This window comes from Salminus brasiliensis, chromosome 15 (genome assembly GCF_030463535.1).
Source record: "Salminus brasiliensis chromosome 15, fSalBra1.hap2, whole genome shotgun sequence".
Lineage (NCBI taxonomy): Eukaryota > Metazoa > Chordata > Actinopteri > Characiformes > Bryconidae > Salminus > Salminus brasiliensis.
This window is the reverse complement of record NC_132892.1, coordinates 28856328-28874286: the sequence shown is the minus strand read 5'-3', so window position 1 is coordinate 28874286 and position 17959 is coordinate 28856328. Positions and strand designations below refer to the sequence as shown.

General features: G+C 40.7%; 1 protein-coding gene and 1 long non-coding RNA gene across 6 annotated transcripts in view; one reads left to right on the top strand and one right to left on the bottom strand.

The window, feature by feature from the left end:
- Positions 1-4494, bottom strand: part of nfixa (nuclear factor I/Xa) — a 155491-nt gene extending 150997 nt beyond the window's left edge. For 3 of the 5 annotated variants that reach the window (XM_072657548.1, XM_072657552.1, XM_072657549.1), the window contains exon 1: positions 4001-4494. In XM_072657548.1, the coding sequence (XP_072513649.1) occupies positions 4001-4003 (3 nt within the window). In that variant the 5' untranslated portion in view covers positions 4004-4494. The remainder of the gene's footprint in view (positions 1-4000) is intronic. The other 2 variants (XM_072657553.1, XM_072657555.1) reach the window with 1 other exon arrangement.
- Positions 4086-17690, top strand: LOC140535963 (uncharacterized). Its single transcript, XR_011977568.1, has 3 exons — positions 4086-4382; positions 6247-6362; positions 13901-17690. It is a non-coding gene; the product is annotated as an uncharacterized lncRNA (long non-coding RNA).
- The last annotated feature ends 269 nt before the right edge of the window (positions 17691-17959 follow it).

Sequence of the window (17959 nt, the reverse complement as noted above, 5' to 3'; positions counted from 1 at the left end):
CTGTGTGTAGTGCTAAGGGAATCCTGGTCTTGAGGTCCCACACTGCTGGTATGCCCCTTTTAATGAATGCATTCAGCTACTGTAAGTTGCACCCATTGCTGACACAGATGTGCAAATACACACACACAGCTTGTCTAGTCCCTGTAGAGAAGTACTGCCAATAGAATAGGACTCTCTGGAGCAGATAAACCTACAAACCTGAATTGGCACCGTACCTAATGCCAGGCGTGGGCTAGAGGGGTATAAAGCCCCCAGCATTGAGCTGTGGAGCAGTGGAAGAACTGAGTTCTCTGGAGTGATGGATGGATGGTGCCCCATTCAATACTTTTGGGATGAGTTGGGGAGTTGGGGGGGTGCAAAGGTCAGATGGTAATCATCCAACATCCAGACCTCACTATTGCTGCTCTCACAGCCTTGCTCCTCCAGAATCTAGTAGAAAGCCTTCTTCCCTGGATAGTAGAGACAGTTACTCCAACAAAAGTAGTAGGAGAAACGCTTTTAAAACAATCAAGGAGCAGGTGTCCCAATACTTTTGTCCATATAGTTTAACCGCTATATATTAGATGTTTTTTTTCCCCAGCAAACCTGTTTTTATGTTTCCCTGCAGCAAGCAATAGGAACAGTGTGTCTACTGCTGCAGATCAGATTGGGTGACCTTTTGTCCCCTGGAAGGGCCTCATTCCAAGCAAAGCTGTGAAGTTTATGGGTTATGCAGAAGCATCGTTCTTAATTTGATTCAGCTGAGCTTTCTTCATCTTCATATCAAAGAGCAATCCCTGCCTTTTCCCCAGGATGGTTCTTCCAGGTGTGCTCGGTTTGAATGGGACGTCGCCGGCTATAAAAAAAAGATTTGTCATGATGAAAAAATGCTTTGCCGAAGGCCAGTTCAGGTTGGGATAGAAATCCTGACTTACTGCCTGCGAGGGCGTGTCAATCTGTCCTCAAATCACTTTGGAAAAGAATATGGAGTAAAAATCAAATGTCAGAGCTAGTCAAAACACTTCTGCGGTCTGAAAGGAAATGCCAGAAAGATTAAGATAAATAAATACCACGGAATACTCCTTCTAGCCCATTATTATTATATTAAATGCCATCAATTCTGACGCCTGGCGGCCATACAGAGAGCGCTTCTCCAGAACACTGTAGTCTAACCAATGCAGTGGTTGGTGTGGTGCAACAGATAACACCACTACCTGCCACTGAGCTACCAGACCACGTGGGAGACTGGGGCTCGATTCCCAGGCTGGGTGACTATGCTGCGCTACACCAATAAGAGTCCTTGGGCAAGACTCCTAACACTACACTGACCGTCCTCTGTAATACGAGTTCCCTTGAAGGTCGCTCTGGATAAGAGCGTCAGCTAAATGCCATAAATGTAAATGTAAATGACCCTGTTTATAAGTAGTTGACAAACAATTTGGCATGCGTTGCTTTAAATTACTCACCAAACCAACCCTAGCAATGCTGCCAACCTACTATAACATCAGCCTACTGTAGTAACCTGTTTGACCTTTAATACACCAACCTACTATACAGACATCGGGTGTCAGAGGCCAGAGTCCAAACAACAAGCATTCAGGGCTCATATTGGTACATACTGGTGCTGAAAATGATTCCTAAAATGATATACCCAAGCCAAGAACCCTTTAAGAACAGTCTTTTTTTTTTAAAGAGTGTATACAAAATATAGATGTAGATTATATGGACAAAAGTATTGGGACACCTTCTCATTCACTGTTTCTTCTGAAATCAAAGGTATTAGAAAGAGCTGATCCTGCTTTTGCTGGAGTAACTGCCTCTACTGTCCAGGGAAGAAGGCCGTCTACCAGATTTTCTACTAGGAGGAGCATTGCTGTGGGGATTTGATTGCACTAAGGGACAAGGGAGTGTTAGTGAGGTCAGGATGTTGGATGATATTGGATGGAGCACCACCATCATTCCAGGGAACACAGGGAGGGCTTTATACCCCACTAGCCCACGCATCTGGACACCCTTCTAATTAGCACCCATTGCTGACACAGGTTGAGGTGCTTGGTAGAATGGGACAGTCTGGAACAGCCACAGACGGGCCTACGGTCACCATGCCCAGTGGCAAACATCCAACAGAGCAGTATACAGGCTGTGGAGCTGCGTTCTCTGGAGCAATCTGATACCTTTGGGATCAGCTGGAGTTTTAGAACTAATCATCCAACATCAGTAACTGACCTCACTAATGATCCTGTGGCTGAATGCAACCAAACAGCCAACAGCACGAGTAAAGACCTTCCAGAAGAGTAGAGGTCGTTACTGCAGTAAATGGGAGTCAATCTTCCTTTAAAGAAGAAAGACCAGATGAGACGGTGTCTACAAACTTTTGGCCATACATCAGTGGCAATAACCAGATGTTGTGCTACAGTTGTGCTGTGATTTGCTAAGTGTGACTGTGCAGTATCTGCTTATCTGTACAAACGGCGGGAAGCTACAGTAAATCCTTATACGTCAGTGACCCTGCCCATCTGTCCAGATTGCTGCCACTGATAGCTGCTGTAAAGAGGCTGTGCAGCTCTATAAAAGCAGGTTAATGAACTATAAAGGAGCTATTTGTAATTAATCCTCTGTACTCTGGGACGGACCTGAGTAATTGAGAGCTGTTCCAGGGTTTTGATATGAATATATCATAGTGGACTATGACGGAGGCGAGTTGCAGATTACAGAAGAATGATTTGACAGTAAAATGATGATGCATATTACATCATATTGCATCCTAATATCAGGACAGCCTGACACTTATGGAAATTATGTTGAATTATGTTTATTTAAACAAAATCTGACAGATGTAGAGTCTACACTTTCAGTACAACAAACAACAACACTAATAATAAGTCATTTTTAAAAGTACAATATAACATTATGATTATTGTTATTTTCATTATTATTATTATTATTATTATATATTTTTATATGTTAATCATGCCATTTTAAATTGCTCTGAACTAAGGTAAAATAGTTTCAATTTCACAAAAACAACCATAATTAAATACTATCTACATTTATATTATATATAATTATTGTATATTATTAAATTATAGAAATTATATTATTAGTTATTATTAATATATTATTAATATAATATATTATTTGATATTTTCTATTATAGAAGAAATGTGGTTGGCTCCCAATATAATAAAATTACTACTACTACTACTATTACTAATAATAATAATAATAATAATAATAATAATGATAATAATGATAATAATAATGCAAAATATGAAATATATGAAATACTACTACCAATAATATTTTGTAATTATTTTATTAGTCTTACATCCTTCTAAAATGCTCTTTTGAAACAAAAGGTAAAGGTTGTAGGCCAATAAATTTCTATACCAATAATAGCAACAAGAAAGCAATAATAAAATATTACAAATAATCATGATAAAATAAATACAATATTAATAATCTATTTCTATTGCTATTATCTTAGTAGGTAGTTGCAGTAAAATGATTATTATGATGACGAATTGCTTTTTGAGAGGAACAATAACAACAGCAACACATTTATTATTATTACTATTAATAATAATAATAATAATAATAATAATAATAATAATAATGATAATAATAATAATGATAATAATCACAACAGTTACATATTCTAAAAGAAAGGCCTAATGCACGTGCTCTCTTTCTTTCTCATACACACTCACATGCACCACACACTCCACACACTCCACACACACACACACACACACACACACTCCACACACACGCTCGTGCATGCAAACCCAGTAGTTATATTGAGGTTATGTGAGCTCGCGCCTGCATTTTCAGCCGAAACCCTGCACCTCTTTACACTGTATAAAGAAACACACTCACTCACGCACAGAGGCACGCGCAGACACACACACACACACACAGAGAGAGAGAGAGAGAGAGAGAGAGAGAGAGAGAGAGAGAGAGAGAGAGAGAGACAGACAGCCACGAAGTGAGACGGCACACATACACACACAGCACGTACCATGGTTGTGCAGGGGAAACTCGCCAGCAGCCTCAGACACCCATGCTCTCTCTCCCCTTAAAGGCTTCCAGTCCAACAGAAGAGAGAGAGAGAGAGAGAGAGAGAGAGAGAGAGAGAGAGAGAGAGAGAGAGAGAGAGAGAGAGAGAGAGAGAGAGAGAGAGCTCGGTGATACCGGAAGAGAAAAAAAGAAGAAAAAAAAAAAAATCAGAGAGCGCGCGAGCGAGAGAGTTAGGAGTTTAGACTGCCCCAGAGTTCGCTCTCGTCCTCCTTCTCTCTCTCTTTTTCGCCCCCCCTTCTCTCTCTGTGTCTCTCAACCTGCTGCTCCACCGGTCGCGAGCGAAGCGTCCAGAAATCGGAGCTTTTAGGCTTTTCCTCTCTCCGGTGAGTTTTTACAACTTTTAAAGCGCGCTCCCGTCGTCGTATACTCCTTTTTACCACCTCCTCTCCTCCTTTCCCTCACTCTCCACCGATCTCCTCACTCAGGACGCCCTCCTCCCCTCTCCTCCCCTCTCCTCCTCCTCCTCCTCTTCCTCCCCCTCTCCTTTCTTCGCTCCGTCAATGGGGAGCGAGCTCTTCACCGCGAGTTTTGTGAACTTTTCTAATCGCGCTCGTTTCCTCCTTTCGCCTCCTCTTCACCTCACCCTTCACCTCACCCAGGGTCCCCGTGCCCACCCGCTTGCCCCCTCCTCCAGCTCCTCGTCCTCCTCCTGCTCTTCTGCTTCAGCAGCTTCTCCGTGGCAGAGCTGCTAGCAGACGAAGCGCTCGCGCTGCTTGCAGCCCGGCTAGCCTTAATCCCAGATTGTACACACACACGCACGCACGCACGCGCATATCTATATACGTATATATCGATACGCAGCACACACACACACACATGCACACATGCATGCATGCATACGCCGCAGGCCTGTTTGTGTGTCGTAGCGGTGTGCTCTCGCGCTCAGTCGATTACTTAGGTTACGTAAACACCGTTCTGAAAAACCCAGCGCGAGCGCAGGGCAGCCCCTTGTTTTTGCCCCTGTGGTCCAGCAGGCCGGCTGGGCAGCTGCAGCTTTAGGGCATTAAGCCGGGCAAATCACGGGCCGAACACACACACACACACACACACGAGCGCGCGCGCGCGGCCGAGAGGGAAGACTGCATTTCAAAGCTCAGGCACAGAGCTGTCAATCATAAACTGTGGGTTCCTTAAAGCTCTTCAGGCTTCAGGTTCAGATTGAAAGATATGGTCTGAGCAGACAAGCTGAAGCCTCTCTCTCTCTCTCTCTCTCTCTCTCTCTCTCTCTGTGTGTGTGTGTGTGTGTGTGTGTGTGTGTGTGTGTGTGTGTGTGTGTGTGTCTGTACGCTCATCGCCACTTAGGCTTGCATCCATCAGAAAGGAAGGAGAGAGCAGACCAACACTGTTCACTACATCCATTACATCTAATACTGCAAATACAGAGTAATAACTTTATACAGATTAATAAAATAATGTGTGTGTGTGTGTATATATATATATATATATATATATATATATATATATATATAATGTAAATAAGTACAATAAAATCCATTCCTGTTGAGACAGACAGACAGACACAGGAATTTAATACAGACATATATTATATACCTTTAATTATATACACAAAAGCCCACTAGTTACAGTGTATCAGTTCAGTCTTTTTAAATTAGTACATCTATTTTAATGAATATATTAACTATATGACTATATTCTGCATACTTGCTGTAATGACTGAATGCAGGAGCTGCATGGACTATTAAACTTCAAAGAAAAACTACTGCTGGTGCTCTCAGACTGGTGCTCTTAGAGTGAATATTTATATCTACATATTTTTATATTTTTATATTATATATAATATATAATATGGTAGATTTTATATATATATATATATAAATGCAGAGAGAGAGAGAGAGAGAGTGTATATTGTGTTATGTTGTGAACTGCAGACTATGGTTATATGGATGTGTTTAGAGTAATAATAGTCTTTGAATGTCCACAATGTGGCCAAGCTCTCCACATGGACACACGTCCAGAACTGTGGGGATAAATCTCTCTCTCTCTCTCCCTCCCTCTCTCTCTCTCCCTCTCTCTCTCTCTCTCTCTCTCTCTCTCTCTGTCTCTGTCTCTGTCTCGTTCTCTCAAAACCATTTAAAACCACCTATTATTTAGAAGACACCAGTCTCAGGAATCTATAAACACACTCACTGGCTTCTCTCTCACTGTAATCATCTCTGAGTGCTGCAGGTCTCAGAAGATGAGCATTACTGATGAACACTGCTGACACTCCACAGAGGCACCTTCAGCAGTGGTGAAGAATGGGGGAACTCCAACACCACCAACCACCAACCACCAACCTTACAGTAACAACTGAGTATTTATACCACTCATATACCACAGACACTAATTACTGTGTAATTAGCTTATAATGACTGTGTTACCTTTTTATATGCATTCACTATATCAATACTATATAGTGGATGTATTTAACATATACATAGTAAAACACAATAATAAAATAAATAAGATAAAAATGTTTTATTTTTTAAACGTACTACAACTAATAATAATCATGATTATTATTGTTATTATTATTATTATTATTTGTACTGTAAAAATATGTATTATTTCATTTCCATTATAAAGAAAAATACAAAAGCAGTCTCTTTTATTCAAACGTAATTTAAATAAATCTAAATCTAAATGATTATAATTTAAATTATTACTGTTTATAAATATCCTGAACGAATAATTTGATATTATCTCTGTTTTCTCGTGATAATGCTTTGCAGTATTTCCTGGTTTTGTATGTATGTCTGTGTAAATTATGTAGGTATGTAATAATTGTTACATCTTTTACATTTCGTTTCCATAAAGACAAACTGTAATTTCGTTAAAATAATAACGAAAGAAATCTGACAGATAGTCAAATATTTAACGTGCTCATTTTATTTTGATGTTGTATTATTACTGACGTCATTTAGGTCCTATAACATACAAATAACTCACATGACAAAAAAGTATTTCTTAAAATACATCTAATAAAATAAATATTGCAATATTATGTAACCAATATTTAAATGAGGTTATGAGTAAAACAAGGAATGAATGAATAAAATTTAGTTTTTCTATAAAAAATTAAGCAGGGATATTTTAATTCGTCCAAATCGTAAAAGTACTGTAGTATTAAACATACTATTATTATATTTATAATATATTATTATTATTATATTATATAACAATAATAATAATAATAACAAAGCTAGGCTCTTCATAGTGTTTTAAAATCTCTTCATTCTTTTGATGCATTTAAAATCACACAATGCAATAAAAAAATTTTATGTTTTAATGGAAAATATATTTACTGTATATAAATAATATTGTTATTGCTTTTTTATTCTTATTTATATTGTGTATATAGTGTAAATTATTTATCCTCATTTTTTTGTAACTGAGTGTCTTGCTATCCCTTTCTGCTGTGACACTGAGAATTCCCCCACTGTGGGACTAATAAAGGATTATCTTATCTTATCTTAATATAATAATATAAAATAATTATATATATATAATGCTATATAACATTTTATTATATAATAAAACAATATTATAATATTTATAAGTAAATGTATGCAAATATGGGATCATGCATTTGCTTAATTTGTAGTAATCCTGTGCAACATGTAATGTTGTGGCACCAATTTTAACCCATTCACCACCAGCACAATACTTATATACTTACATATATATAAGTGTGTGTGTGTGTGTGTGTGTGCAGTTGTATTATTGTTTCTACTGTTGTACTGTTGTCCTTAAAAATCAGTATCCAGCAAACCTAAGTGGATAATAGCATGTATTGAAAATATGATCAGCCCAAAGACCAGCGGGACTGTCCCGTTTCTGAGTCGGACATGAAAGAGTTAATGTCTGTATTTAGTTACTGTTCTAATAAAGCAATGATGAAGGAAATCCAGCACCCAAACACTCTAATCACCCCAACACTGCTCCCCCATAGTGTTAGTCACCGCTGCCTGCCCATCTGCAGCACAGTCAGAGCCCATCAGAGCTCATCTCCATGGTGGTCTAATCTAAGCATTGGCCAGTCTATCTGGAAACTCAGGTCTAACGGGCCATTTTCATCTTCACATAAAGCTGAAGCACACACACACACACACACACACACACACACACACACACATTCACACACCTAGGAGCTCCAGCTTTGATCAGAAAACTTGTGCAATTGTATTAGATTGTCTGTGTGTGTGTGTGTGTGTGTGTGCATGTGTGTGTGTGTGTGTGTGTGTGTGTGTGTTGGGAAAATTCCCCACCGGCTCTTTACACGGAGAGCAACAGTAAGTCATGAAAGCAGTAAATTGGGTTGCTGACGCTCGTGCCTGGCGTTCCGTGGCGCGAGTTTAGAACGCGGCGGAACGCGCTGGTTTGATTCCCCTCTTTTGGCGCGAGCCTGACTGCGCCTTAATTGCGTTCCCACAGCGCGCGCTGCAGCGAGAGGCCGAGCGGCCACGCATCGCCTCCATCAGGCTGAGGGCTAATGAGAGTCCTGCGCTGCAGTGCTGACCACAAAGCACGTTAATATGACCGCGGAGCAGCTCGAGCACGCTGGGAGAACAGCCTACCTGCCAAGACAGCCTCCACACACTCACACTCACACACACACACACTGCAGGTTTTGAAGGTTCGGGCGGTTTGTTTGATATTTTTCCACTGTTAAAATAATAAGAATAATTATAATTATAATAATATTACATATTATTAGTAGTATATGTTCAAATCGGCGCTTTGAAGTGTAGGCTTCAAAGCCCCATATATGTACAAATATGTGTAAATCCCAACACATTATAAATATAGATGAATATACATATCTGCAACTATTCTAAAATTAGACAGTGGTTTTATATATATATATATATATATATATATATATATATATATATATATATTTATAATAACAGTGTTTATACAGATGCATATGCATATATACTATATAGATTATAATGCACCATACTACAGCTGACATGAACTATATAAATATTGATATTATATGTTAATTTATGATAATTAGTAGTAGTATTAGTAGCATATGTGTAAATATACTGAACTAACTAACTATATATATATATATATATATATATATATATGTGAAATAGAATATACTATATACACTATATTACACCATACTCATAAATAATACACATACATTATATTACACCATACTAATAAATAAATATAACATATATATATATATATATAAATATAAGTATTTATATATACATATTTATTAATATGGTGTAATATAGTGTATATAGTATATTCTATTTCACATGTATGTATATATATATATATATATATATATATATATATATATATATAAATAAACACTGTAATAATAAATAAGAATAAATCTAAATGCAGGGCTTAGAAGAATACTGTTACATAGGCCATCATTTCATTAATGCCTGAGGCAGCAAGTGCGTGGGCAGCTTTTTACATAGGCTTGTCATTTGGAATCTGATGCCTTTAGATGAGACTCATTAAGCTTTGCTTCATAAACAGATCAGCCTCGGTTTAATGCTTTTTGTGGGTCTCGGTCTGGCTTAGATTAAATGGTACTGCTGGAAGAGAAAGGAGTAAATGAATGGTCGTGGACAGCAGTAGTATTACAGTAACCGTAGTATTAATGATCAATAGCAGTATAGCAGTATTATCAGTGACCCTGTGTTTTGTGAGGAAAGCGTTTCCTAGCTGAGTCTGATCTGCAGCTGTTCTGAGGTCTGAAACTGTGGCTTGAAAAGGACGAAACTCTTTTGTCGTCTTTTCTTTTCTTTTCTTTTATGAATTTAAAACTATCTGCGCTTCAAAGAGAGCGCGAGGCCGAAAAGAGAAAGGTGAGCCAAGCCAACAACAACAAAAAACCACACTTAACAACAAGAAAAGGAAAAAGAGTTACAACCAGGCAACAAAGTGGAGAAGAATGCAAGACCTGGCATACACACCATCTCCCCATCCAGAGAGAGAGAGAGACAGAGAGACAGAGAGAGAGAGAGATTATTTATACAGATACTGAGAGAGAAAGGGGGATTATTATTAAATAATATTAAATATTAAATAAATATTAAATAAAATGAAATCAGAGAGAATCGATATAAGAAAAAACCAAAGAAAAACAGAAAGTAACTTTATTTACAAATAAAAAAGAGAAAGAATAAAAAATGAATTATGAACAAATTAACAGACAAAAAAGACAAATAGAGACAGATCAAAGGAAAAGATCAAAAGAAAGCTTGATAAAGATAAAGGATAAATAAATAAAACGAAGGGAAATATTAAAAGAGTCAAATAAGAAACAACAAAAGATCAAATAAAAAAGAGTGTAAGAAGAAATAAATAACAAAAGAATAAGAAAGAAGGAAAAGATTTAAAGAAACTGAAAGAAAAAAAAACAGAAAAAAGATCAAAGAAAAACGAGTAAAAGAGGAAAGAAAAACGAGTAAAAGAGGAAAGAAAGAACAAAAAAAGATCAAAGGAAAACGGTGGAAGAAGAAAGAAAGAACAAAAGAAAAACTGAAAAGTAGAAAAGACTGAATAAAAAGGTCTTCGTGTAAAAGAAGAAAGAAAATGAAAGAACAAGGGAAAGATCAAAGAAAGGAGAGAGAGAGAGAGAGAGAGAGAGAGAGAGAGAGAGAGAAGGAGTGTATGGAGGTGAAAGAGGTCAGTGTAGCTGGCGCGCGGGGGTATTTTGAGGTTGCTCCTACGCGCGATAACGGTGCCGGAGCGCGCGCGCCCCGTCCCTTATCTGCCTCGAACACAGAGGAGCGCGCGCGCCTGATAGCCGCTCTGCCGGCGAGGCCGCGCGCTGCTTTCGGCCAGGATAAGCGCGCTTCGGGGAAGAGTAACAGCCGAGGAGAGGAGCGGTTTAGAGGGGCGTCAGTGAGACTGGGGCTGCGGCGAGGGGTCACTGCTGGAGACCGCAGACAGCAAGCTGAGGCAGTTGCACACGTGCTTCACGTTCACAGGTTCAGCTGGTTCGGATCGAGTTTACTGAACATGTAAAAAAAAAAAACACTACCAAAAGTATCCGGACACCCCTCTCTCTGTTTGTGGACAAAAGTATTGGGACACCTGCTCATTCATTGTGTCTCCTATTGTTGTTGGAGTATATAAAGTACTGGGTGAAGCCCGCTTTTGGCACTGAGAGGCTTCAGCAGTATGGAGCTGCGGGATTAAGGGACTATTTAAGGATGCTTAAACAGTTCCAGCAGAGGGGGTGATCTGTGACCTGCAGCTGAAGCTAAGTGTGTAGGAGCCTGTACTTAGCATTAACCTGGCTCTCCAGCGGATCAGCATTTCAGCTCAGCTGCTCCTCACCTGCAGGTTAAGAGTTCCCGGGATGGGATGACGCTGCAGCCACAATCCTTTCCTGCTCCATTTCTCGGAGCATTACTCAGAAGAACACGGTTCTTCTACAGCATGGCTCGAAGAACCCTCTGTAGAGCCTTTACTAAATACCAGGCCAGAGGACTGAACCACCAACATTCTGGATCCAAGCCAGCTTCTCTAACTGCATTAGCTTCTAATTTGCTCCAAAGTTTAAGTGGAACAGCATAGCAACCAAATGGGAAACCATAGCAACCATTTGGAACAGGACATGGAAAGGAAATGACACTTTAGCACCATTGCACAGCAGTACAATGGAATTCATGGCAGTAAAGACACACACACACACACACACACACATACACACACACACATGCGAATAGGACAGTGGGAACACACTCCTAGAGTCGCTTCAGTGCCCAGGTTGGACACTTTTCTGACCTTTACGCCATATCTGCCCTCAGAACTACCTTGTAACCCATAGCAACCCTTTTACAACACCCCAGCAACCGCCTGAGAATTGTTGTAGTTGAAATAGCTTCTTCCAATGACTCCGGAGCCTATCCGCCCTAATCATTGGGCGCAAGGCTGGAGTAGCCCATGGACAGCCACCACCACCACCCATTCACTCACACACTCGAACCCGGGGCCATTTAGCATAGGGAAACTCACGCAGACACGGGGTGTTCACTGCCATGAATGGGTTCAATGTGGAGGCTGAATTCCATTGTACTAAAGTGCAGTAGTGCTAAAGTGTCCTTTTCTTTCCATGTGCTCTTCCAAGTGGTTGCTATGGTTTCCCCCTTCGGTCACTATGCTGTTCTGTGTGGTTGCTATATTTAAAATAAACTGGATATGTAAAATATGGCCTGCACACACCAAACCCCTCATAGAGAGTGGAGACTGGAGCTAGGGTCAAACCCACAATCTCAGACCCCTGGAGCCGTATAACACACACCACCTATGCTTTCATATTCCAGACTGCCTAAAGCTGTCCCCATTCATTATACACTATATGTCCAAATGTCTGTGGACACCCCTCCTAACGAATGCATTCGGATAATTGAAGTTGCACCCATTGCTGACACAGATACAGACAGCTTGTCTAGGCCCTGTAAAGAAGTACAACCAATAGAAAGGGGCTCTCTGGACCAGATGAACATGGACCTATTGGCACCATGCCTAATGCCAGGCATGGGCTAGAGGGGTATAAAGCCCCCCAGCATTGAGCTGAGGAGCAGCAGGAACTGTGTTCACTGGAATGATGGATGATGCGCCATCCAGTACTTTTGGAATTGGGGAGTTGGGGATGAAGTGATAAGGGGGGGGGGTGATCATCCAACATCCTGACCTCACTAATGCTGATTGCAGTCAAATCCTCACAGCAATGCTCATCCAAAATCTCTTCCCTGGACAGTAGAGACAGTTACTTCAACAAAAGCAGGATCAGCTCTTTTTAATACCCTTGATTTCAGAAGAAACTATGAATGAGCAGGTGTCCCAATACTTTTGTCCATTTAGTGTATGTAATTAACACCCCTAACTGAACCATTCTAGTAGCAGGTCTATTGGTATTATAGTCAACTTAGTGCTCTGAAGTGACGGTCTTTATGGATAGTGGCGAGAAATTCAGTGTGTGTGTGTGTGTGTGTGTGTGTGTGTGTGTGTGTGTTTCTATGTAGTCCTATGAAACAGGGACGCACCTAATCTTTTTCCCTGGCTCTTCTTTAAAGACAGGCACTGATACGCTGGAGATTTCCTTTGATAAAATACACACACACACACACACACACACACACACACATCATCTGTCCCTATTCCGCTCCCTCTTTAACCCCCCTTCCCAAAGCCTCCACTATGTATTCACCCTCATCTGCTCTCTTGGCTCTCTGCTCTGACTGCAATCACTATCAGTAAGTATGGATACCCCTGCCTTTATCCAAGTCTTTGTTACCACTCTTCCACTCACTAATCTACTGGCACTAGCTCCAAGCTCCAAGCCATAGACCAACCAGAGTTGCACACTATATGTCCAAAAGTGTGTAGACACCTGCTCATCCAGCATTGCTTCTTAAACCAAGGGTATTAAAAGGACGGTTGTCTGCCCTCTGCCTCTGCTCTTCTGGGAACTGTGAAGTCTTGACACTAGATGTTGGAGCATTTAGGTCAGGTGCTGATGCTGGATGATTAGTTCTGGCAATCCAACTCATCCCAGAGGTATTGGATGGAGCTCCATCATTCCAGAAAGCACAGTTCCACTGCTCCACAGCTCAATGCGATTTATACTCCACTTGCAGACACTTGGGCATTGGGCATGGTGACCTTACATTCATGGGTGGCTGCTCTAGAGAGTCCCATTGTACTGACAGTTATTCTCTATGGAGACACCAGTGCAGTTAAACACGTGTAGTAGCTGAATTTACTCATTTAAAAGGGTGTCTGGATACTTTTGGCCACATAATATAGGTTAGGATGCCTGATCTGGTATGCAAATGCTTGTCCTTAGGATCGGTGCCTACCAGCACCCAGTCGATTGAGGACCACCACAAAGTTTCAGGAAATTCCGGACCTTCACCATTTGGACCACATGGACTAAAGTATTGGGACACTAGCTCATTTATTGTTTCAATGGCATTAAAAAGAGCTGATCCTGCTTTTGTTGGAGTTACTGTCTCTACTGTCCAGGGAAGAAGGCTTTCTACTAGATTTAGGAGGAGCATTGCTGTGAGGATTTGATTGCATTCGGCAACAACAGCTTCAGCGAGGTCAGGATGTTGGCTGAACACCACCCCACCTCATCATCCCCATCTCCCCAAATTGATCTCAAAGGTATTGGATGAAGCACCACCACCATCATTCCAGAGAACGCTGTCAGTTCCACTACTTCACAGCTCAATGCTGGGGCCTTTATACCTCTCTAGCCCACGGCTGACATTAGGCAGCATGGTGCCAGTAGGTTAATGTCTATCTGCTCTAGAGAGTCCTATTTTATTGGCAATATTGGCAATGGGTGCGACCTAAAGTAGCTGAATGCATTTGTTACCAGGCATGTCCACAAACATTTGGACAGATAGTATTTTTGGACGGTTACTCGCCACTGACAGCGGTCTAATGTAACCGCATGGTCGGATGGAGGTCATACCCACTCGGCTGGCCTTTCAGTGCACTCTGCTGGCCCTGTAAAGGCCTCAATCCCAGGCTGCCCTTGCTGAGGTGATGATGCCACATGATGACCTTCACCAAAAATGCCAGCTCACGCTTGGTCATCCCTCACCATGACCTTATAAGCAGAGCCCATGGTTCCTGGCCCACGGCTCGTAGCTTATGCTAGCATGTGTGGCTGTGGTTAGTGAGCTGGCTGGCTTTACTTACAGCTAACACAGCCCAGCCAAACGGAGCAAATCATCTCCATTTTGTGCCATCGCATGACGCCTCAGACCATCCCGCCGCCATTTTGGACCCCACAGACGCTTTTTCCCCCCTCGGCTAGCCTGGGGAAAGCTCCGCCCTCCATTTCTGATTGGTCACCATCATCAACGAATCCGCCAACGCTATTTATCGAGGCCAAATCACACACACAGTCCTAGTCTTTGACTTTGATTCGCTGAGGCCGCTGTCACTAATCCAGCGCTAGCTTTGCACTGGCCGACTTCATGGCGTTTCGAGAAGGTTCCAGCCAGGCTGTCGTCGGGTGTGGGCCTTGGATTGGCATTAGACTGGGGTGTGGGTTTCCAGATGAACAAAGCTCTAACAGGGAGGCCTGCTGGTGAGGGTTTTAGGGGGAGTGACTCGGTGCCCTAGCCAGGGGGCATTGGTGGATACAGAAGGGGCTACTGGGGGTTTACTGGCTTGTGATATGGTGTGAGTTGTGGGGGGTGGCAGTTGGAAGCTTGAGTGAGTTGGGGAAACATTACAAGGCTTTGCGGCCAAAGCAGTGGGTGGGGGTCGGAGGTGAAGGTGAGGATCTCTGAGCATGCACACACACACACACACACACACACACACACACACACACAGACATGCCATCAACCCTCCTAGAACCCTCCTACACGTCTGCTCCGTGATCTATGAGACTTTAATTCCAATCATCTACAGGAGGCCATCGAATAACTCAGTTTTGGACAATTTCTATTGGTCCATTCATCATGAAATGTTCACATACTGTAAAGTACAGCTACTGTTTTCAAATTATGTCTCAAATGATGTCTCAAAGTGTATGTAGTGTCTCAAAGTGTATAAGCTCAGTCAGTGGTCAGTAGTAGTAGTAGAATTTGGTGTATTATAACAGACGTTTTTTTACTAAGGCAATGGTTATTAATACTGTAGAACCATGACAACTTGAAGAGGTTATTGTGTAGGTTAGGGTCCAGTTATGTTTAAGTCAAGGTTAAGGTCATGGTTAAGGTCATGGTCAAGGTTATGGCTTTGGTTAAGGTTAGGGTTAGGGTTAAAGTAAGGGTAAAGGTAAGGTTAGGTTATGGTTAAGGTTAGGACATGGGTTAAGGTTTGGTTAAGTTTAGATTACGGTTAGGTTTAGATTAGGTTAAGTTTAGGTCATGGTTAAAGTCATGGTTAGGTTAGGATTAGGGTTTGGTTAAGTTTAGATTATGGTGATCTTCCTGAAACCCAGACTTTTTCATTTCTCCTAGTTGGGATAAGTAGTTAGTTAAGTATAAAAACTAAAGTTATTCTTCGTACAGGAAAACATTGTCCTCGAATGAGGCCAAAGGGTCAAAGTTTTATAGAAATCATGGTGCAGAGAATATAATGTCCCCATATGAGGACGCAGGAGGATAGGATTAGGGTTATGGTTATGGTTAAGGTAAGGGTTATGGTAAGGTTAGAATGATAGGTTATGGATATAGTTAGGGTAAGGGTTAGGTTAAGGGTTATGTTAAGTTTGGGTTTTGGTTAAGGTTAGAATTATAGATTATGGGTATAGTTAGGGTAAGGGTTAGGTTAAGTTTGGGTTATGGTTAAGGTTAGAATTATAGATTATGGGTATAGTTAGGGTAAGGGTTAGGTTAAGTTTGGGTTAGGGTTAAGGTTAGAATTATAGATTATGGATATAGTTAGGGTATGGGGTTAGGGTAAGGGTTAGGTTAAGTTTGGGTTAGGGTTAAGGTTAGAATTATAGATTATGGATATAGTTAGGGTAGGGGTTAGGTTAAGGGTTATGTTAAGTTTGGGTTAGGGTTAAGGTTAGAATTATAGATTATGGATATAGTTAGGGTATGGGGTTAGGGTAAGGGTTAGGTTAAGTTTGGGTTAGGGTTAAGGTTAGAATTATAGATTATGGGAATAGTTAGGGTAAGGGTTAGGTTAAGTTTGGGTTATGGTTAAGGTTAGAATTATAGATTATGGATATAGTTAGGGTATGGGGTTAGGGTAAGGGTTAGGTTAAGTTTGGGTTAGGGTTAAGGTTAGAATTATAGATTATGGGAATAGTTAGGGTAAGGGTTAGGTTAAGTTTGGGTTATGGTTAAGGTTAGAATTATAGATTATGGGAATAGTTAGGGTAAGGGTTAGGTTAAGTTTGGGTTATGGTTAAGGTTAGAATTATAGATTATGGGAATAGTTAGGGTAAGGGTTAGGTTAAGTTGAGCCTGTGTTGAGGTTAGAAACTACTACTACTAGTGTAGTAGGTGTAGTAGGTTATGCTTAGATTATGCTTAGATTATGGTTATGGTTAAGGTAAGGGTTTGGGTTATGGTTAAGGTTAGGGCTATAGGTAATGGGTGAGGGTTAGGGTTAGTTAAGTTTAGCCTGTGTTGAGGTTAGAATAGATATAGTAGGTGTAGTAGGTTAAGTTTAGGCTTAGGTTCAAGTTCTAAAATTCCTTCACGTTTCAAATAATTAGATTTGGGCCTCTTCAGTCACCCTGTACTAAGTCCACATTGTATGAATCCTGAAATGCCATTTTAATCACTTATGTACAAACCCAAGTATCGTCATGCAGAAACCTTGTATGTCCAAAATGTTACTTGTACAGGAGAAGGAAAAAAACATATTCAATAGAAGTCAAGGTAAAACAATGTTATTAATGTAGTTATTATGGAGTATTTCTATTGGCCCAACTGCCAGATTCGCATTATGTCTGAAATGTTTGCGCGAACAGTGAGGAGGTATTACTCAGCAATAGGCCGAATGACAAACATACCATGAATATACAATAATCCTGAACGCTATCTGCAGTATTTGTTTGAAAATGTTGTTGTTATGCAAATAATTGTTGTTTTGTGCCCTCCCCAGTCAACATGACTGGAGTGTAATTGGCATTGGCAAGTTTTTAATAAAGAGGGTTTAGGAGAAAAAGTCTTTGTTTTGGGATCATTATTCACTGACTGATAATAGGGGGATTAATTCTGACTGTGCAACTCTCTCAGACTCCCTTTTTTTCTTTCTTTCCTTCTTTTTAATTATTTGGCTAAGACCCTGCTTTCATTTATCTTCAACACCCAACTCTTTCTCTCTCTCTCTCTCTCTCTCTCTCTCTCTCTCTCTGTCTCTCTCTCTCTCATTCACAATTCCTGGCCCTCTTCTCTTGGCGTCCGTTCCCATCCGT